Source organism: Erpetoichthys calabaricus, chromosome 18 (assembly GCF_900747795.2).
Source record: "Erpetoichthys calabaricus chromosome 18, fErpCal1.3, whole genome shotgun sequence".
Taxonomy (NCBI): Eukaryota; Metazoa; Chordata; class Cladistia; order Polypteriformes; family Polypteridae; genus Erpetoichthys; species Erpetoichthys calabaricus.
In genome coordinates this window covers 3,294,178-3,317,156 of record NC_041411.2, presented here as the reverse complement: position 1 = coordinate 3,317,156, position 22,979 = coordinate 3,294,178, and the positions used below count along the sequence as shown (strand labels likewise).

The window sequence follows — 22,979 nt, the reverse complement described above, 5'->3', positions numbered from 1 at the left end:
TGGAATATCCAACCCCTGCGTAACTTCAACTTTGTGACTGATGCTTGAACGTTATCCTGAAGAATTGGTTGATATTGAGTTGAATTCATCCGACCTTCGACTTTAACAAGGGCCCCAGTCCCTGAACTAGCCACACAGCCCCACAGCATGATGGAACCTTCACCAAATTTGACAGTAGGTAGCAGGTATTTTTCTTGGAATGCGATGTTCTTCTTCTGCCATGCAAAGCATTTTTTGTTCTGACCAAATAACTCAATTTTTGTCTCATCAGTCCAAAGCACTTTGCTCCAAAATTAATCTGGTTTGTCTAAATGAGTATTTGCATACAACAAGTGACTCTGTTTGTGGCGTGAGTGCAGAAAGGGCTTCTTTCTCATCACCCTGCCATACAGATATTCTTTGTGCAAATTGCACTGAATTGTAGAACAATGTACAGATACACCATCTGCATCCAGATGTTCTTGCAGGTCTTTGGAGGTGATCTGTTGGTTGTCTGTAACCATTCTCACAATCCTGCACATATAATAATAATAATAATTCATTACATTTATATAGCAGGGGCGGCACAGTGGGTAGCACTGCTGCCTCGCAGTTGGGAGACCTGGGGACCTGGGTTCGCTTCCCGGATCCTCCCTGTGTGGAGTTTGCATGTTCTCCCCATGTCTGCGTGGGTTTCCTCCGGGCGCTCCGGTTTCCTCCCACAGTCCAAAAACATGCAGGTTAGGTGGACTGGCGATTCTAAATTGGCCCTAGTGTGTGCTAGGTGTGTGGGTGTGTTTGTGTGTGTCCTGCGGTGGGTTGGCACCCTGCCCAGGATTGGTTCCTGCCTTGTGCCCTGTGTTGGCTGGGATTGGCTCCAGCAGACCCCCCGTGACCCTGTATTTGGATTCAGTGGGTTGGAAAATGGATGGATGGATGGATTTATATAGCGCTTTTCTCAGTATTCAAAGCGCTATCCACACAGGGAGGAACCAGGAAGCGAACCCACAATCTTCCACAGTCTCCTTACTGCAAAGCAGCAGCACTACCACTGCGCCATCTGTTTTTTTCTTGGCCTGCCAGACCTGCTGGGTTTAACAGCAACTGTGCCTGTGGCCTTCCATTTCCTAAAAACATTCCTTACAGTTGAAACTGACAGTTTAAACCTCTCAGATGGCTTTTTTGTAGCCTTTCCCTAAACCATGAGACTGAACAATGTTTGTTTTCAGATCTTTGGAGAGTTGCTTTGAGGATCCCATGCCGTCACTCTTCAGAGGAGAGTCAAAGGGAAGGAAGCACAACTTGCAATTGACCACCTTAAATACCTTTATATCTCATGATTGGACACACCTGTCTATGAAGTTCAAGGCTTAATGAGCTAATCCAACCAATTTGGTGTTGCAAGTAATCAGCATTGAGCAGTGACATGTATTCAAATCAGCAAAATTACAAGGGGACCCACATTTGTGCACAGCCAGTTTTTCACATTTGATTTAATTTCATACAACTAAATACTTCTTCACTAAAAATCTTTGTTCGGAAAACACCGCAGTACTCAGATGTTCCTAGGAAATGAAAGACGCACCACTGTTATCTTTATTGTTGAAAGGAGAGTCAATTATTATGCTGGCTGAGAGGGGGTGCTACACTTCTTCATATGACTGTAAATTTCCAACAGCCCTGCCGCTATGTTCATGCTGTCAGGTCCGGTTACATCACAGTTGCACCGATGGCCTTCATGTGGTGCATCTCCTTGTGCAGTGTAAACAAGGAATGGGGTGAAGTGAAAACAAAAATAGTATTTGTCAAAACAAATGAAAATGGTTAAGAAAAAAACTAGCATGACTTCTCCATAGTAATAATAATAATAAAAAACTTAACTCAAAATATACATTTAAAACATGTTATTGTTACAGAACACAACAGTTATCTTTACATGCCTGCCCAGTTGGTTAGACAGGAATTTCTGTGGTTGCACACTCTATTTCTAATGTTGTGTTTCCTTTTGAAGTTGCTATTTTCATTTGTACCAGTAGCTGTGGGTAACTTTGCACTTTCTCTTTTTACAGATGGTAGCTTCTTTTCGAAAAATGTACCCTGGAGTTATATTGTATTCCTGACTAGTGGGTATTTTTTAATATTTTGGAAAAGTAACCAGTTTTGTTCAGTTGCTGCATTTATATTATTACTAACACGGCCAAAAACGTTGTATGGAAATAATCTGTGTCCCTGAATTGTAATCGGAACACTTTGCTGTGACATCACTATATTTTTATTATAGGTTTTTTAGCTTTTAAGTTTCAGCAGTTTTGCTTGTTGAGTTCACTTGATATATTTAATACTGGACACAATTAGCATCATTATTTACTTATTAAAATTCAGTAGTATGTATTGTAGCATAATGTAATTTCTGTAATCTTTAATGGTTGTAGGTGATTAATGCAAGGCTCAAATTATGACATAATTTCCACATTCCTGGTGTTAGGGTAAAAAAAAATGAACATCCTTTGTCCATCTATTTCCCTGTCTCCTTTCAGTTTATGGCGTTGAGTTATTACTGAAAATTACTGGTTTGGGTCCCTTGGAATATTTCAGTTCTGGATGGAATCTGTAAGTAGATTTGTGATTTTAGTTATGAAAATCATGTTGATCTGTATTCTTAGTTTTCTTCTAAACAGACCGCATATGCAAAACAGACAGTGATGTATTTTTGCAGCAGAATTTGTTTTTAAAATGGCTATTAATCTGTTAAGTAAGTGTAAAGTGCAGTGTGCCCACTATCGTTATATAGCTAATATTTTGTTAGATTGTGTATGTCTGTTTTACTTCATCACAATTTCATATTTCATGTTGTTGCAGTGCAGTAGATATGCTACACAAAAACCATGTTAGGAATTATAAGGTCTTGGCTCACATTTTCATTCTGAGTAAGTCACATTGCTTGACTGCGGTACAACTACATAAAAAAGAAATACTGCATTATAGGGGCTTCATGAAGAGCTCATTCATACAAAGTCCTGCGTTGTAGATACAATGTTGTTATTATAATAATGATTTGGAAAATTTCTCACTTTGCAGGTTTGATTTTTTTGTCACTCTGTTTGCTTTCGTGGGTCTTATTGTACTTGCTTTTGACATGGAGCCATTTTATTTCATTGTGGTTCTTCGACCTCTTCAACTGCTGAGGTATACATTTGAATTTATTTAATTTTATTACTTAAAACAAATTATCAAAATTGGTTACAGTACAAAAGGGCTCACTATAGTTTTTGTAGCCAGTATTTAAAATTAAATTAATGTTCAAACTCTAAAAAGACTACTTCATATTTGTTGTTTTTTTGGTTATATAGTCATAGTCAGTTAGCTTTTAAGGGATACAAATTTATCTTTCATCAGTGTTGCTAATTTGGGAGGTGCATTGATTGCATTTTTGGTTGCCTTTTGCAGGCTGTTTAAAATAAAACAGAGATATCGGAATGTTCTTGACACCATGTTTGAACTGCTTCCTAGAATGGCCAGGTAATTCGCTTTTTTTTATATTAGTCTTGAAAGGCAGTGACATGTTATTTTTATGGGCCTTTTTCACTCTTCTCTTCTTATCTGTAGAGATTCAAATCTGAAGAAAAACCCAGTCCATAATTTATTTACTGTAGTAAATCTGGGTTTATCAGGAAAAAGCCACAAAGCCTAAACTAAGTCTTATTTCATTCTTGAGAAGCTAGGGGAGGTTCAAGTAACAGTGCGAGATAATGTCCATCATAAAAGCATAAAAATACCAATAGAGCTGACAAGGAGATAAGCCTATTTCTGTTGGCCACAGGCGTGATAATATAGTACAGTTTGTAATGCTTTTCCTGATGTACCAGTGGTAAAGTACATGGAAAGAATTAGTCATAAATATTGCTAAATGTTTATGAAGATTTCTTTAGACCTGGATCCTCGATTCTTTGGCAGGCGTTTCTAGCCTGTGTGTTAAATTAGTTGAAGGTACCTGAAATCTGACGTTAACAGGAAATTTAAAAGCTTGCATAAATTTATCAAACTTGTTTAATCTAAGAGCTAACACTAAATGGGACAGTTTTCCATCACTCATTTATACCCAGAAGAAAGTTTATATGGATACAGAAGTTTTTAAAAAATAAGATAATTGTACAGTTTACTCTCCGCATGTGTTTACTGTACTACCACTGTTGCTGTACTTTAAAAGGTATACCTGGAGGTTGAAATTCTTTTTTAATGAAAGCTATTATTATTCCACTAATACTGCATTGTTCTTAAAGAAAGAATGAATATACATACAATATGTTATTTTTAAGAGAATCTAATGGACCAGTAGAAAATGAGTCAAAGTAATTCAGTAGCAGTCTTTGAAGTAGTTTGAAGACCTTAGTCAGTGTCCTACATGTAATAAATACTATGTAATGTGAAAAGGGCTAGGGAAATGGAGCAAAATATTGTGTTATTCGTCAATAACCTATAACATAAATAATCTGGAAGTAAAGAAAAATATTTAAAGAGTGCGGCTGTACCAAGATTTGAATATGTTTTAACATGAAACTGGCCCCACATGTCCAGGGATCCTCACCTCTCTCACTGCAGCCGATGTTCATGTTTTTTTTTAACTAAACATTACAAATGACATATGCTAAAGTTGGTAAGCTGGGGAGAAAAAGGCAGCCATGTCTATTAAAAAAATATATGTGCAGTTTAAGACAGAGTACGAGGAGCTAGATTCTGCGGTTCTCACTTTGGGTGATAAAATAGCAATGTGTTGTAAGCATAGGTAGTTGTTGATAGGAGGTATCTGAATAAGCTGCACATTATTAAATATGTACCAGATGATGTTGAAATACTAGTTATTCACCAGGTTTTTAACAAAGAGAGGAATGAATGTGCTATTTTCTATTGTCTTAAAGGAGCAGGAATAGTTTGTATTTGTTTTGTTGCGGTAGGTTTCCAGGGTAGTCCTACTATCCCTTTCAGACTCTTTACTATGTAGACTTGAACAGAATGCCCCAAATCCCATCTATATCCTTGTATATTTTACTCTTAACAGGATCCTTTTTTCTTTTCTTATATACACCATCCATAACCCTAGGTAGTCTCCAGAATAGCCAGGAGAAGAAGTTATTTTTAATCATAAATTAAAGTAAATACAATACTACAATACATACTACTGAATTTTAATAAGTAAATCATAAATTTACAGTTGTGTCCAAAACATAAACACAGTAAATGAGTGTGACGATAATACCAAGACAATCTGGATAATGATCATTTCATTAGTTTCTTAGGCTACCAGATGGCCCTCCATCAGTTTCTGGTCCAGTGTGATCTGGCATGGCCCATGGGTGGAATGGCACAGACACAGCAGGTCCAATCTATGGATGTGACCACGGAGATGGCAACACGCCTCTGTAAGCCTCAGTTTATCCAGTCCTGATGTTCCTTGACATACCTCTTGCACCAGTAGGGGTCTGTCGCATCACTTCCCTTCCATGCATAACTCGGCCTTCATTCTATACCCTGGCCTTTCGTCTCTGCCATCTGTATTCACCCAGGCTGTCTTCCTGGATGGGAAAGAGATGTTCATGCCTCTAAAACTTATCCTCCTAGAGTCTCATAAATTCTACCTGTACAGCGAAATGCTTGTAATGTCGCAAATGGTGCATCAGAGCAGCAGCATCACACTCTGTGGAGGTGCATGTTTACAGCAAAGCACTTTTGTGTAGTCATTCACTTGTAGATTGATGCAGAGCCTTCAAATTCCCTACCACAAACTGCAGATCCCAGAGCAACACTTAACAAAAGATCTTATCAGTTCAAGTAGGGATATAAATGTGCCTGAGCAACAACTGGCTTAATTTCTCCTTCAACATATTTTTTTTTAAATAAAAGTACTTTTACTAAACAATTATACAATATATCCTAGATGTTACCGGTTTTACTCTCCACAACAGTAGGCATCCCAGTGAATGAATATAAATAGGTGGAGAACCCGGACTGTGGCAGTGGTGCTGTCATAGAACTGAATCCATGCAGAAATAAAAACCTAGTGGAGAGCGCTGGGCAGAGGAGTAGTGAGGCAGTAGTGCGGAATTACAGGGTTTCCTTTCAACTGGTATTTACTGAATAACAAAAGAGAGACATTAGATTTTTTTAGATAAACAATTTAATAAATAATACTGCAACATACATTTTATGTGTTCTTTATTTTGCTGTGACTGTTTTCATTTTTCCTAATAATTGAATTTCATTCTTTCTGTAATGCTTCATGTCATTTTGGTATTATCATTACTGGCAAAGAATACTCTTAACGGAAAGATTTTTGTTACATGATTGGTGCACTGTCTTGTTTCAGAGCCTCCTTGGTATTTAAAGTATTAAAGGGATATACTGTAGTTTGTAAAGTGTGTTTTTTTTTTTTTCACGTATGCTTTTTCTTTTCAGCTTGGGCCTGACTCTCATCATTTTCTACTATTCCTTTGCAATTGTGGGCATGGAGTTCTTTGCAGGTGTTGTCTATCCAAACTGTTGCAAGTAAGCTTGAACTTCTCATACCAATACATAAAGTTTTGAAATTATATTATTCAGATTTTTGAAATATTGAAGCATCTATGTTGATATTATCTGGAATTTATAGCTTGGTGACAACACAGTACTAGTCAGAGTTCAGATTGTTGGTAAACCCGTAAATAAATTTTAGACACACTGGAGCATCTCCTTTAAAGTTTTTCAGGTTACAGTTTGTGTACATTTAAAATCAAGAAATAATAATAATTCATTTATATAGCGCTTTTCTCAGTACTCAAAGCACTATCCACACAGGGAGGAAACGGGAAGCGAACCCACAATCTTCCACAGTCTCCTTACTGCAAAGCAGCAGCAGTACCACTGCGCCACCATTCTTGATACCTGCTAACATTCAGAAATTTGTGGTGAGAGGATACTATTCTGTCTGTCGAGCTCATTTTGCTAGATAATAACTTGGTTATTAGTCAAAGTGAACTTTATTGTCATCTCAACCATATACAAGTATACAGATAGACGAAATTGCATAGCTCAAGGTCCCCAGTGTAACAACATGAAGTGCAAATAATAAATATAGATTTAAAATTTAAATTTAAAATTAAAACACAAACAAGGCAAGACATTATGCAAAGACAAGACAAAGAAGTAGCAGCAATATTGACGTGTAGTTAGAAATATGAACATTGATGCAGTGTATGGTATTTGCAATCTAGATACATAAATATAGTCAATGCCTCACAATTTCCTTCACCTCTAACTGTTTATTTACAACTTATGAGATGCTTTTTAAACAATGGCAAAAGAGTCCAGGGTGGCAAAGATACTTTTTGACATTTTAGTGTCAAATTGTTTTAAGTAAGAATAGTACTAGGGTGTTGTACCGTGTTAGCCATTATGAATGTACAGAAAAGCCAAGCAAAATGACACCTTTTATTGGCTAACTAAAAAGATTACAATATGCAAGCTTTCGAGGCAACTCAGGCTCCTTCTTCAGGCAAGATGTAATGATTACATCTTGCCTGAAGAAGGAGCCTGAGTTGCCTCGAAAGCTTGCATATTGTAATGTTTTTAGTTAGCCAATAAAAGGTGTCATTTTGCTTGGCTTTTCTCTACAAGTAAGAATAGGGGATTTCTATAACGGATTGGTGACAAATTAAGGTATAGTTCTCATATGGGACATGAAACACTGACTACTTCCTCATTTTAGACAATGATTCTAACCATCCATCTCAGATATGGAAATGGTTAACTAAAAGACAGACTTTGGTATCTGTAATGCAGAAGTTCATTTGCCGTTTTCCTTTTTTTGCTTTTGTAGCACCAGTACAGTTGCTGACTCCTACCGTTTGGTTAATTACACCATTGGGAATCGTACTGTCATTGAAGAAGGATACTACTATCTCAACAACTTCAACAACATTCTTAGCAGTTTTGGTAATATGTTTTGCTGTTACACTTCTTTAACTTTTGGCCTTCTTGAAACTACACAGAAAATTTTAACGTGCTACATTATATGGGTCAGCACTGTATGTTGCTTTGATTGTGCCAAAATTTCTGTCATCATGCATGCCAGGAAATATATACACAGTAAAACTTGGTGCAAACATTTTTATTTAAATTGCTTCAGTCATCAGCAGGGATCTTTCTTCCCTGTTAAAACCATACCCTACTTTTCCTTTTCTTCAAGAAACTGCTCACTCTTTTACCTATATTTGGATTATGTTATGGTTTATTAAAACTCCTACTGTTCATGGCCCAACAGCAGCTATGTGACAATCTTGGATATAACCTGCTTGAGAGCAGAGTTTCAGTAACACAGTACAATTTGTAGAGTGATGGTGGCTTTCTGATTTTATACAATCCTTCTGTAAAATGACATTTGCATTTATGAAATTTCTCAGATAATTTTTTAACCATTTGCATGAAGAATCTTTTAAAAAAATATTCTTCTATATTAAAATGAGACATAATTCAAACATTTGTTGACATAGTGGTGCAGTGGTTACTGCTGCTGCCTTATAGATCCAGCAGCCTGGATTTGCATCCCACGCCCTGTGGGGGTGTCTGTGTGGGGTCTATACCTTCTCCCAGTGTAGAAAAGGTGGGGTCTGACAGAGAGGGAATTGAGCTGACATTACCAGGAAGCGGTTCGCTCCGAGTGCTCAGAGATGTCCCCAGGATGTGCTTCACATGCAGTGTTCAGCAGCAGTATCTGTTCAGCCAAGGCCAGGTTTTCTTCATTTAGCTCAAGTTGAATAAGAGACAGCTTCTGTCCTCTGCCGTTGTAATCAAGATGCCACAGGTTTACCACAGCACAAATCTTCAAGCTGAGATGCTTTATGGTGTGAGTCCATGACAGTTCACTTGGTGACAAGGATTAGTGTATTGGAGAGCTCCTTTAGTGAGCCGTACAAGGATAATTTCTAAACACCATGATTGGAGCACATCCTGGTGACGTCAGCTTCCACTTGTTTTGCACAGTGTCGCCACTACACACCATGATTTTGTCATTACGGTATCCACAGTTTTCCTTCCACATCCCCATTGACAAGCAGATTATATAAGTTAACGACACTAAAGTGACATGATGTGAGTGTGTGATATTATGATTACAGTACTATATGAAATGTGCAAACTTATCAAAACATATGAAGTCAAAAGAGGAAAATACACAGAATGAGCTTGGGCATATATTGTAAGGATTCCTTTTAAATGATTGTACTGAAGTCATTTCACAGTGTTTGGAGTGTGTGTATGAGTATATACTGTATATACTGTAAATGAAACTTGTGAATAAATGAAAAGACAGTAATCAAAAATGCAGTGACAACAAACAACCCTAACCCTAATTCTGGAGGATCTTCACCCATAGACTTAACAAAGAGTAGGTACCACGAAATCAAATAAGCATTTGCCAAGAGTCACATAGCAGAATTTTAAAACTGTAACAAGGCCAGGATCAGAACTGTGCTTTCTTAAGGGTTTGTGTTGTATGTAGTGCAGATAGGTATTCTGGAGTGTTGGAAAGAACAGTTTTGTAAGTCAGCAGCTAAGTTATGAGTGATGATTGACCGTTTAAGAGAAGACATAATGTGGCCATGAACACTAAGACCTTTTTTTTTATATATAACAACTTTATTTAACAGTCTGTCATGATAAATGTTAGTTGAAATAAGTATAAGCACCTAGAGACTTGTGTAGCTTACTGAAGTCACTTACTCCTCTCATGTGGAAAGCTCACTTCTAAACCATGTGCTTCTGGGAAGGCCAGACAGTTTATAATGCAGTCAGCCACGGTTGAATAACACAATGCAAGCCCAGACTCACTGCATGTTGTGTCGACTGTATGTACTGCCTTACATTATTCTGTGATCAGAGTAAGTTGCTACTATTGTAGTAAAAGTGAAAGTAGCCAAATGCAGAGCCCGAGTTAGGCCCATATGTAGTTCTGCAAAGCAGTTCATCCCCTGTTGCTTTTTAATGAGGGAAAAAAACATAAAGGAGAATAGTTTCCAGAAAACTGTTATCTGTAGCTCTTCATTCCTGCATCCAGGATTTCTACATTATTAGCTAACCACTGACTAAAGGACATAGTGCATAATAATCTAATTAAAATAACCATTTAGTATTTGTAAAGACATACGATCAGTTTAGACTGCCAGAATATATACTTCCTTAGAACATTTTCTGGAAGGTACAAATACCCACGGGTAATCCTGATAGCTGGCTTCCATGGTTTCCTTTTAATGATTAATTGAACTGCAATGATCTATGCAGGAAGTTCTGCTTTTTTGTTCCTTGTGGTTTTTAATCAAAACCCTTTGGATACCGAGAATGTATAGGTCAGCAGTGTCTGTACAGGCTTGATGCCAGCCAAAAAAAAAAAAAGTTTAAAAGCAAAGCAGTATGTCATGTTTTAAGCTTGGAGCTAATCGATTTTCTTCTTGTTTGCAATTTGCAACTTCTAAATTCAGTCTGTATAATTAGTTGAATGCACTTAGTCAGTTTACACGTTGAAGCTGATTGAAGATGTGTGGTGTGTAACACCTAAGGCCATACGTTTTGATTGATAGTGAACAATGATACCATTCTGTTTACTTCCCTAGTGCAATGAATTAAAGAGGCCGGTACGTGATGTTCCACTGTTTCAGTGTACCCATTTACCAGCTTATTGTGCCATCATAATTCTTACCTGAATTGCATATTTACAATGGTTGTGACTATAATACTTCCACATACACTGCCACAAAACACTAATGCAAAAATAAGGATTTATGGACTTTGTGTATTATGCCCAGAATTTCAAGAGCATTCTGTTACTGGGCCATAGCTGACTGCTGTGAGACTTTCCAGGGCTCTCGTTTCTCTCATTATAAAAGGCAGCTTCAGTGTCATTGCCACCTTTACTTAAAAGGCACTTTTTTGTATTTTGCAGTGACACTGTTTGAGCTTACAGTGGTTAACAATTGGTACATCACTATGGTAAGTAATGTCATCACCAACTCTGTTCATCTTTGCTTAAATGTTCACTCAATAATAATCATTCTGTTGGACTCTGCTGTTTATTTAACACCTGATGCATACCAGTAATCCTTTTTCAGATTTCTTTCAGCTAATTGTCAAAACAAAGTGACTTTGAAATCACAAATGTACTTTTAGCTTCAGCATTAAAAACAAATATCATTACCATAAGCAGGGATTTATAAAACTGAACTGCAGACTGGTTAATAGAAAGTGGAAAAGATTAACGATTAGAGGAGAATAATCCACCAGAAGTAGAGGCCTCCGGGAGAACCTTCAGGAATCTGTGTTAAGATTGTTACTTTTTTCTGGTTCACATTATTATCATAGATTTCAGGTACAGTGACTCAACTTGAGAAGTTTATAGGGGCCCTCAAAATTCGTAGGAGAGCAGATATGCAAGGAAACTAGTTAGAAAGAAAGACCTCGGTCATCTTTAGAAGGAGGCAGTCTAAAAGGTCAGGTAAAGGAAACATTACTTAAAAATGATGGATAAGTAGTGCTGACTTACTGTATAACACACACTCTGAAAACAATTTAGTGTTTATGCTGACACAACGTTCTGATATTTTAGATAGTTTGCACAAGCAATTTGAATATGCTTAAAAGCTGAATTAAGGGGCATCAGCCATCAAGACTGTAATATGCAAGTGAGATGAAATGTGTGCTTAGTGCAGTTCTGGTTAACACACTATTATAAATTTAAAAGGGTTTTTTTGAACTACAGATTATGTACCACTGGACAGACTAAAGAAATCAGACAAAGGAGTTGATATAAGAACCTAACTAACATTGTCCACATTCACAAATGTGCTAAAGAGTTTTAATTCAATTCAGTTATACAGTAAATGATATATTCATGGACTATGCTGGAAATCAAAGGAACATTGTGTTCAGGGTAAAACTGGAAAGCACTAATTCACATAGCTAGCTTGGCAGTTGTAAAAGAGGGCACACATGACGTAAAAAAGGTTGAGGTCCCAAATAGGACTGTTTAAACTGGGTCAGTGTTACACAAGCATGTACAGAGTAAGGTCTGCTGAGCTCTTCCCTTGGTGATGAGACAAATGATGATGATGGTGGTGCTTCCATTATAGGCAGTACAGGAGGTTGAGACAGATCAGGGTCAGAGCTCTTCTTTCTCTTTTCACCTGTAAGAATAGCAGAGAGTTACATGAGTTCCTGCCTTGGCCACAACCTTTTCTTTATTTCATTCAGTTTTGTCTCAATAAATCCCACAACATATTAAACTTACTCTGGAACAGAATACAGAGTGGAAATTGCACTGGATGATACTGTATATTGGAAAAGCGTAGTTGCTGGCCTGAATGGGTATTTATCTGTGGTTTGTAAAATGTTTACATTGTGCTGCTGACAGACTGACTTGCTCTGAGTTAGGGTTACATTTAGATGAATGCATGGTGTTTTTTTTTCCCTTTGATTGCTGCTGTGCATATATCGGTATCGGAGCCTGAACCATAAGCATGCTTTTACAAGCTTGATTCCAGTGACTGTCTGTTTATTTCCCAAGGAAGGTGTGACGTCTCAGACTTCGCACTGGAGCCGCCTCTATTTTATGACCTTCTACATTGTCACCATGGTGAGTATAAATATTTTTTATTTATGATCAGTGTTTGTTGGAAGTTATGAATGGAAATCTTTATTAGAGTGAAACTTAAGCATGACATTCAGACAGTGTTCTCACAGAGCTGAGTGTGTGTGTCTGTGTGGTTTCACCACAACACATGGCTTTGGAGATCACAGACATAAGCATAAAAATCCCTAAAGGCATGACGGCTTGAGTGGAGAGGTTGTTGTTCATTAAAAGTGGCTGTGATCAACAACTTTTTTTTTTTCTTTCTTTCTGCAATGGTGGCATCGATTTGCAGATGCAGTCCACCTCAGCTGAATGCTAAAATCCATAAGTAGCATTAGCCTGCATGAAGTGCCACCTCATTGGACGATAATCTCCGACATGGTTATATGCTCACTTTCTATATATTAGCTGCCAGTTTTGTTCCAGGCAAAGCTTATAATTGGAAGTGTGAGATATATTCTTAATATAGCCTGACTTATAAACAGTGTCAGATTCAACTGCTTGTGGGTGTTAGTGTCTGCAGAATTTTTTTCAAGCCATTTTACTGAATTTTTCACTTGTTTACCCAATATAATGTTGCAGAAACACTTAGTAGCATTTACATCTCTTCTTGTTCCTATGTGTGTTATTATGTGTCCTGTAACTGTGCACCATATCTTTTATTGTACTACAACGTCTCTGTCAAGACAACCCAATTAGTTATTTCACGGTCTCATGCTTGTAGCATCATATTAGCTTCTGGGATGTTGGAATCCCCTTCAGGGACTTCAGTTTACTCTGAGGCCTAGAAGATGAGTGTCATACCTATGGGTTACTTGAGTGTGGCCCAATGTGACTGTAGGCCGCGTCATGGACCGTCATTGGTAAGATAATCTTCAGCTTCTCATATCTCTGTGCTGTTTGAAAAGAGTCTGGAACAGAAATAATTAAATCAGTGTCCTATAGGGTGGTCCAGATCTAACTATGCAACTTTTAATGCAATGCAATACAATAATTGCATAGTTAGATCTGGACCACCCTGTATAATAGTATTTTGAATGAAACAACTGAAATACACAATAAAAAACAGACATGAGATCAGCATTTAATAAATGTTGCTCATTACACTGCTCATAATTTAGAAAGAGGTCCTTACATTTTTTGACTGACATGTTGTAACATAATATATTGCATAGCTCCCACTTGTCTGTGTTTGGTAGACAGGTTATGAATCATGGAAATAATTTTAATTTTGAAAAGGCACTGAATCATGCACTTCATGAGAACTATACACGTTTAGATAAATTCTAGGTCCTTTCTTACCTCAGCTTTTATTTCTTTTCTGTCTTTGTGGGCAATCCAAACAAAGTGTAAGTGGCTGCTTCTCTTGTTGTAAATAGATTCCTTGATAACTGCGTTCTGGTTTAGAAAAATAGGATTTGAGGCATAAAAGAATAGTCAATGCAAGGCAACCCATATTTCCAGCCATCCATCCATTTTCCAACTCGCTGAATCCGAACACAGGGTCACAGGGGTCTGCTGGAGCCAATCCCAGCCAACACAGGGCACAAGGCAGGAACCAATCCTGGGCAGGGTGCCAACCCACCGCAGGACAGCAACCCATATTTGTCATAATGAATGTTAAACCTTTTGTGGTCTGTTATTCAGTTCTGCGTTAGTTCAGTGATTGTTTAGAAATGTATTTATTACTGTTAATAAAGATCATTTACAACATGGGAGTTCGTAATTGGATTCCAGGGTTAAATTCATTCTGTGTGGGCTCCGCATGTTCTCTTCACTTGGAGTTGTCTTTTTTTTTTTTGTTTTAACTGAATGACAAGCTGATTAGACTCCCTCAGACTGAACAGAAAACTGATGCAGAGTATCATGAAAATGTTAAGTTTGGACGTACGCCTATATCTTAAAGGTTTATAGCTTTCAAAGAAAAGAGGAATTTTACATAAAGCATTAGTGCCTTCCATTGCCATTTATTTACTTTATTTTCCAATTCCTCCAAATTTAGGTGGTGATGACAATCATCGTTGCTTTCATTTTAGATGCTTTTGTGTTCCGGATGAATTATAGTCGAAAGAACAGGGATCCTGAAGGTAATTTTTACTTTCATTCATTTACTTTACTGTTTAAAGATGCTTAAAGTAGATGAATTAGTCAAAGTGATGTGTAAAGGGTAGGGCACATTCTTGATTCAATATCCACACTAACTGCATAAAAATCATCTGTCAGCTGTTTGACTGTTATTTTAAATCATGCAAGTCAGTAGTAAGCACAGTATGTGAAAAATTATTATGAAGGGCTTTTGTGAATTTTTATACATTCTGACTAAAGGTCTTTGTATAAAAAAAAAAATTAAATGTTGTTACCGAAATGATAAATAGTAGAAGTGTAGATCTTTGTTAACCCATTTTTAGTTGACCAAAGGCTAAATAAAGTGCATTAAGTGTAATACAAATTATGCAATTATGAAAACTCCACAAAGGACTTTTTTTTTTTTTTAGCTGAACTTCAAAAAAAAAAACCAAAAAGACGTGAGGAAGAAGTTTGTGTTTGCTTCACTCAGAAATGTAAACAAACACATAAGGGACTGTAATGGGGTGTTTTCATTTGACTACTGTAGTATGGTTGTCTAATTATGTTGTTACTGCTTTTTAAAAACATATTTGGTGGCAAACCAGAGAGATATGATAAGAAAAGCACTCCAGACTCTCTACCGTATAAACTCCACAATAATATTACTGTCATTCAATTAAGCATTACTTAAAATTATTTAGTGAGTCTGCCAGTTAGACTTGAGTTTATTTGTCAAGTACAGCACCACAAAAGTCATGTCATGACATTTCACTTTGTTTTAGTGTCAGGAAATGATTCCAGTGATTATTTTTTATTTTGTTACTTCCCTGCTTTATTTCAATGTTAAAACCTTCAGATGAACATCTGGACAGGTCTGGCCATCTTACTGCCACCTATAGCCCTGTGATTGATTGTGACAGTTCACTAGTATCCGAGCCAGAAGTTCTTATGTTTATTTCGGGTGTTGTTTGTTTGTTTTATTTGTAGATTTCTCTTTCTTGAGCTTTTTTGAAGTTCTAATTTCCCCTTGGGGACAAATGAAGTACATCTATCTATTTTTATTTTGTCCCTCTAGAAAATTTTATTTAAACACTAAATGACTAGCATACACATGTGGATTTAGCACATGAAAGCGCACCCAGACAGGAACTAAACACAGTTTTTCTGTCAGTTTCCTGAGTTTCATAGATGGTGAAACACCCAGGTCTCCAGCAAATTTAATTTTTCAAGAACAGCTGGCTGATCACTATACACTAGTAGCACTCACACACACACACACACACACACACACATATTATTCTTGTATATGTTTGCACTTTTTGGTCTCTTCTGTACACCACGTTTCTCATGTTTGCACACACTTCTTCCATTGCATTGTCCACATCTACTGGGAACCTTGGGGTTCTTAGTGACACATCTCTCATTCAGTTTGCATTTCTAGTTTAGGCTCCCTGTTGGACCTTTCTGCTGTTTGATGCCATTTTAATGTCCTTTACTGCCCCTGGAAAAATGTTACAAGGATATACAAGGTAAATGCAAAAGAAGAACATGCAATGCATTTTTTACTTTGTTTTTCTGTGTAGATGAGAATGGCATTGTATTTGACGTAGATGTGAACAAGGAGGAGATTGATTCTACATTGGAGCTCTACAAGGGAATCTGTACACCCACATCAAATCTGTCATCTTTGCAGAGGGTGCTGAGTGCTATGGAAAAGAGTGGGGTAGGTGCATTTTTACACCAGTGCATGCACCCTAATGGCGTGCTCGTTTAGTTTTTATAACCATGTCTACATCCTCATTATTTTCACTGGGGAAAATTATAGGGATGGATCTGTCATGATCAGAGTGCACACCTATAGCAAAGATAGTATGAGACCTTCTCAAGCCTGTCTGGAAAGTGCCTCCTCCTAAGCAGTCTGACTCCACAGTTTTACAGGGTGGCTGCAGCCTACACATCTAAAAGGGCCTTTGGCTTTTACAGTTCAAAATATCTCTTTAATAATCTAATATACTGTATACCACAGATAAACGTAAATGTCCTTGGGAAAGGACAGTGGCAGTGAAGTATCTTTATAAATGCAATATATTTTTTTTCAGAAAATAATAATGGTTTGCCTAAAAAAACAACCCAGAGCTAACAAGTCTTAAAGCACAATCCCATAATCAAATGCCATGAACAGAAGCAAAAAAGTAAATCCAGTACTTACAAATATGCACTCATTAGAACTTCAGTGAAACACTGAAGAATCCACTCACAGATTTAGAAATATGAAAGCTTAGGGCATTCCTTTGGCTGCGATATGAGGAAGATGATGCCTGTTGGGGTCCCACCCACAAAATGCAAAAAATGTAGGAGAATAACTCATTACACATACATAGTAAATACTAAACAAACAAAGCAATATTAACAAAAACACTATTACAATAAAACTATGAAAAATAATGATCAAAAGTTATTAAAAACGACAAAGAAAGCAAACGAAATGCAAGCCGGGGCATAAACCATGGCTGCGATAAAACAGGGTGGTGTTTGTGTTATCTGGCTTTTCAACCAGTGTCACTTCGCCCTGACGTGGTCAGAATGAAAGTGAGAATCTTGCTATAAATATTGATGCAATATTGACTTAAATATACATTTCAGATTCATCTGCTGCTGTTATTATATTTCAGGTAAATTGCATCGTAAAAACTCATTCAGGAATGTTCAATATATATTGAATCCTCATACAGGAGGGAAAGTAATCACTTCTGATTTATTGCGGACTCATTTATACCGGCATAATACACTAGGGAGACAATTTTGATGCTGCCGTAGTGAATAGTGTTAACTTGGCATGGAACTTGACTTAAGCATTCTTTTATTTTTGCATGACCATTTTTCAGGTGGGGGGGGGTTGTGGTGCTTTGTGGCAGCAGATTTTCTTTTTAAAGGAAGATAAAGAAAGGAGTAGCCACAGCACCCATAATTTAGCTTTTATTTTTTTAATTTTACTTACCTGACACACAAAAAAACTTAAAAAAGATATGATCCCAAAGGATATCGAGCAGGATACTTTTCAAAGAATGACTTGGCACTTCAGGTGTCATCAAGTAACGGAACCCAATGGCAGCTCGAGAGTTGTTCCAGGAACAACAAAACAGGGTGTACGTGTGCTTCCTGTAATTGTAGAACCCCTGTTGCGTAATTTTTTTGTCTGTAATGGTGGTTTTTACAAAGAAGTACAATTGTTCGTTATAATCTAACCATCTACATGTTCAGATACTTGTTTTTGTATCTTACTTTTATGTTACTCCACGTGTTTTTCATGGTTTTGCCCCCAGTTCTCCACCTAACCCAGATAGCATAAAGGTGATCCATCCGTCCATTTTATCTGGTCTTTCAATTTCAGTTCAGTTAACCGAACACACAAGTGATTCAGATGTGGGGGGGAAAAACCAAAGACAAATACATTTAAGTTCACAATTATGGAAGTAAGGTTTTATTTAGCATGTGTTGTAATAAACTATTATTAAATAATTAATCAAGTACCCTGCTTAATAACCCAGAAAATAATGCAAGCATAAATTGCCCAGAAGTTTTATTTATGCATTAATGCATGAAAGGAGAAACATGTGACAAGAATATCAATGAATGCAAGAACATCAGCAAATATAGAATATAGGATAGAATGGGAACGAGCTCCATAGATATCATTAAACATTTTCACAACCCCACACCGGCTGACTTCAAGAATATAGGAGTTCTTCATACTTCATTAAACACCATAAAAAATACTCCCAAAATACTATTTTTAATAAGGATATGAAGAGTAGTCCTCATGTTTACTGTCCTATTATAAATGACCGTCCGTCTGTGACATTGTAGTTATGGTCACCACACATGCTCAAGATACATTTTACTGTTAAAATGTCTTCTGATTCCTTTTTCTAAATCTTTTACACAGAATCCTTCTTTGGTTTTCCTGGGAAGAAGATCTAGAACAAAAAGTGACCTCAGCATGAGAATGTACGAAGAAGAGATGCAGGTGAGCAGTAGGGATTTTTTCTGTACACCAGCTTACTTGCTTGAACTTTTGGGAAAACCAGGATAAAATGATTTTTTAAAAGGATAGATAAAGATTTCAAGAGGTTTTCTTTTTACACAGAAAGTACCCATCATTCTTAGGATATAGTGCACCAGTGCTAAATCATTTAGCAGTCCTTTTCTAATAATGTATATATCTTTTCCACCACTAATTAACTCAAGATTTATCACGATATAAAAGTAACCAGTCCACTGGAGTGGCATACAAAATTAAATCAACAATTTATTTTATATCTGTAATAATGATAACATTGTTTGATTTCTTTGTAGGAAGACTCGCACTCACAAACATATTTTTTCTTAACCTTTAGACTTTTCTTTTCCACAAGCATCTCACAACTCTGTTTACCTTGCTATTTCAAAATGCCCATGACCTAGGATAGAATAAGGTCCACCTCCCTTTTGTCATAAAATGATCCTGGAGTCTGGAAGGGCATCCACTTGTAAGCATTTTTTCTCCACACCTTCATTGTTAGGACAGCCAGCCAATATGGCTGACACAGGAAAATAGGTGTTAAACCACCATAAAGAGACACTGTAACTTAACATGCCGGAGAATGTAATTGAACACTGTAGAACCAAACATGAGTCTCCTAAACATAAATAGACCTTTTGAATGTTCTTTCTGTACAGTTTGTTCTTTCCAACCAGCCATGTAAAACTCTTGTTGACTCCATTTTTGATTTAGTATTACCGTATATACTTGATTATAAGCCGACCCGAATATAAGCCGAGGTACCTAATTTTACCTACAAAAACTGGAAAAATTTATTGACTCGAGTATAAACCTAGGATGGGAAATGCAGCAGCTACTGGTAAGTTTCAATAATCAAAATAAATACCAATAAAATTATTGTACATTAATTGAGGCATCAGTAGGTTAAATGTTTTTGAGTATTTATTTCAAAGAAAAACAGTAAACTAGCACTGTAAGTGGAGAAGAGGGTCAACAAAAACAATATGGTATCTCTCTTGCTCGCTCTCTCGTGTGTGTGTGTGTGTCTCTTACGTGTGTGTGTATCTCTCTCTCTCTCTCGGTGTGTGTCTACTGTACACTCCAGCTTTCTGTCGGGTTGGCGGGGGCAGCAGGACCTGACTCAAATATAAGCCGAGGTTGGCTTATATTCGAGTATATACAGTAATTATTTTTTTTCTTTTTACAGATTTACATTTAAATATTTCTGTTTAGTGCTTCCTGGCTTCCTTATCTCCTGTCATTTGTCCATTTTGTCATGATGACAGAGTAGAGTAGTAATATAGCCTTGGACTTATTAGGAATGCCGAGTATACAGCCAGGGTTTTCATCTCATCTGTAATAACTCATTTGTTTGTTAGAAGGCTGCTTGCTAAATTATAGGTATGATTTAAGATGAATTGCAAAGGGTTATTTCTTTTTCAAAGAATTCTGGCAGTCGGAAATTAAAGCAGAGTTTGTAATATTAGAAGTACTATGACATTACCATACAGGAGGTCCTTGGGTTACGACACAGTTCCGTTCCTACAACAGTGATGTAACGCGAATTTTAGTGTAAATCGAAACACACCCTAGTCTAAGTCACTTACCTATCCTAACACATTTGCAAAATCATAATCTAGAACATAAAAACACAACTAAGCCACAGAAAAAGGAAAAGGACTTAAATATACTGTTCTGTAGTAACAGAAAAAATGAGTGTAAAAAAAAAAAAAAAATTCCTTACCTTTATTCCTTCTGATCTCTTTACAATGTCTAATTTCATTTCCATCGTGATGGCTTTCCTCTTCTTTGAAGCACTACCATCTGAAGACTCTGACTTTCGTTTAGGAGCCATGATAAGGGCCACAAAGTCAGCAAACAAAAACCGCACAAATGGAACACTTCCTCCTCGCGCAACCGAACTAGTTCGCCAATTCCCTCACTCATACACTGCGTTCCTACGTATTCGTCCGCTGCGCGCAACCAAGCTAGTTCACCCACGTAGTGTGTAAGTACGATGCTAATGGTGTAAGCCGAAATACTCACGTCTCAATTTTTTTTTTAAGTTTTTATGGGAGTGAGCGATGTAAACTCGAAACGTTGTATGTCGAGATGTTGTAACCCGAGGACTCCCTGTATTGAGTTTTACTTTATTATTTAATAAAAATTGAGTAATGGTGACTGTGGAGGATAACGCTGACCCAATAGTTGGTGGGCAGCATAATTATTTAAAATAAAAAAACGGGTGCTTGAGCATAGCGCAGTGTATCTAGAGTTCATAAACCCTATCCTCTTCCCTCCCCAATATTTCAGACCTGTCAGTTTATACAGCTGTTGACTTCACCAGCCAAAGCACATTGTGTTGACATCAGACATCTGGCAAGGGGTTGTCTACAATCTTAGCAGATGAGAGAAATAACACAAGATTGCTGCTAACCTCTGTCTCTTCACCTCCCATCTCTGTTTCAGGAGTGGTTTGCACAATTTGCACTTGAGAGTGGGATCCATGGGGAAGACAGGTCATTGCACAACCTCCAGACCTCTGCTAGCCAGACTCCTCCTGCTGATGTGCGGCAGCGGTCTTTGACTGTCAACTAAACTTCCCAGCATGTGGCTGGCTGAACACAAGCAGCACAACCTTGGTGGCGGACACTTTTTTTTTTTCCTCCCCTTAATTCCTCAGGTTTAGCAGCTCACATTCAAAAAGCAAACTGTTGGTAGCATTTTGTCTATGCAGAAACGCTGACTGAAGAGGAATGTGAGAGCAGTATTGATGCAGAAGTGGTGGCAGTTGAATTCTTCCTTCCATCTCTTGTTCTGCAGTCCATGACCAAATAGTTGCGTGTTTCTGGATACACCAAGTCAGCTGTCTCATCATTATAACCCATGTGCACGTACATAGCATCTACATTAAGTGGTATTATTTATACTAAACTGAAAATAGTGCTTTATTACAATTTTCCTTTGTTTTAACCAGGGGTTTTAAGTTGATTTTTATCTCAAGCTTTGTGTACGGTTTTGTTACAGCTGTGTTGAGGAAATGGCAGTAAAGCAGCAATGTATGTAACATACCGGTCCTGCTGTCCCACTGCAGAGGTTTCAGTATTAAGACTGTAGCACCATCTACAGATGTCATGAATGTTGTATGCTAATACACTACACTACAGGAGATGGTCTTACGCTCGTTTCACTTTAAGAAACTAGCCATCACCTTTTGGATTACTCATTAAGGTGGTTATATTCAGGTATAAATTTTGGACAAGCAGCCTAAGCAAAGTCTGCTTATATGACTCAAACACCATAAAATTTAAATGTTTTTGACATAGCTGGTGTTGATACCTGGCACTTCATTGGTCAGCCTCTAAAGTTGTGGATACGTGCGGTGGTAGTTGACATGAGAAGAACTATGTTTTAGACCTAAGGCTACCTAAGACAAGGTAAGTTGAGAAAGCGAATTTGGAAATTGAAGCTGACCGACATGAATAATCCTAGATTGTGGTTGTCAAACTAGTTATTTTTATTTCATGGTAAGCAACAGCATAAGGTGCTATTCGGAAATTTTAAACATAATAATTCCCATCATCCATCTTAATATTTGCACTTATAGTTAACTTGGGGTGATCTGCGCTGTTTAAGGAACTATATTCAATAATAAATGATTTATATACTGGAGGAGAAGCGCAGTTTTGGCCAATTTTAAACCACCAAGTTTCAGCTCGGTTATCTCATGAAATGTTTACAGTGGCCATAAAAAGTATTACTCCCCTTGTGCTAATCCAATGTATAAACAAGTTTTTGTTTTTCTCCTTCTCTTTGATCAATACCAAATGTCTAAACTGAAAACAAGCCTTTATAGATCCTACTGAAGTAATTCTAAATAAAAAGAAAAAAAGAATGACTCCATTGGTATTTCTTCATATTTTGAGACAGTAATTAGTAGAGAGAGAAATTCCAGTCCATCTATCGACTATGTAATGAAACACAAAGTTCAGTGCGTGTATCCAGTACCTTAGAGCAATCTGATTGGTCAGTGTGTCTTAAGTGACACAAACTAAAAAAGGGCATGCAAGTGTGTGGCACATGAGGATGTCAAAAGGCACACAGAGAGTGTCGCCTTGTAAGACGAGAAGTATAAAATCGGGTGCGAAAGGCACCACCAAAAAAAATGGCCAAGTCCTAAGAAGGAGGCTCTCTGGGAATGTGCTTCAGAGAAGAAACATTCAGACACATTGATACACAATG

At 37.3% G+C, this 22,979-nt stretch overlaps 1 protein-coding gene across 2 annotated transcripts in view; it reads left to right on the top strand.

Moving 5' to 3' along the window:
* The window catches only part of tpcn1 (two pore segment channel 1), a 63,771-nt gene extending 41,136 nt beyond the window's left edge, over window positions 1–22,635 (top strand). Inside the window, exons 16-27 of one of the 2 annotated variants that reach the window (XM_028824018.2) lie at window positions 2,049–2,102; window positions 2,517–2,589; window positions 3,058–3,165; window positions 3,427–3,498; window positions 6,430–6,519; window positions 7,829–7,944; window positions 10,946–10,992; window positions 12,563–12,631; window positions 14,631–14,715; window positions 16,279–16,418; window positions 18,642–18,722; window positions 21,207–22,635. In XM_028824018.2, coding sequence (XP_028679851.1) covers window positions 2,049–2,102; window positions 2,517–2,589; window positions 3,058–3,165; window positions 3,427–3,498; window positions 6,430–6,519; window positions 7,829–7,944; window positions 10,946–10,992; window positions 12,563–12,631; window positions 14,631–14,715; window positions 16,279–16,418; window positions 18,642–18,722; window positions 21,207–21,335 — 1,064 coding nt within the window. In that variant the 3' untranslated portion in view covers window positions 21,336–22,635. Of the gene's footprint in view, window positions 1–2,048; window positions 2,103–2,516; window positions 2,590–3,057; window positions 3,166–3,426; window positions 3,499–6,429; window positions 6,520–7,828; window positions 7,945–10,945; window positions 10,993–12,562; window positions 12,632–14,630; window positions 14,716–16,278; window positions 16,419–18,641; window positions 18,723–21,206 lie in introns of those variants that run through there. The other variant, XM_051921035.1, reaches the window with a different exon arrangement.
* Window positions 22,636–22,979: the final 344 nt, after the last annotated feature.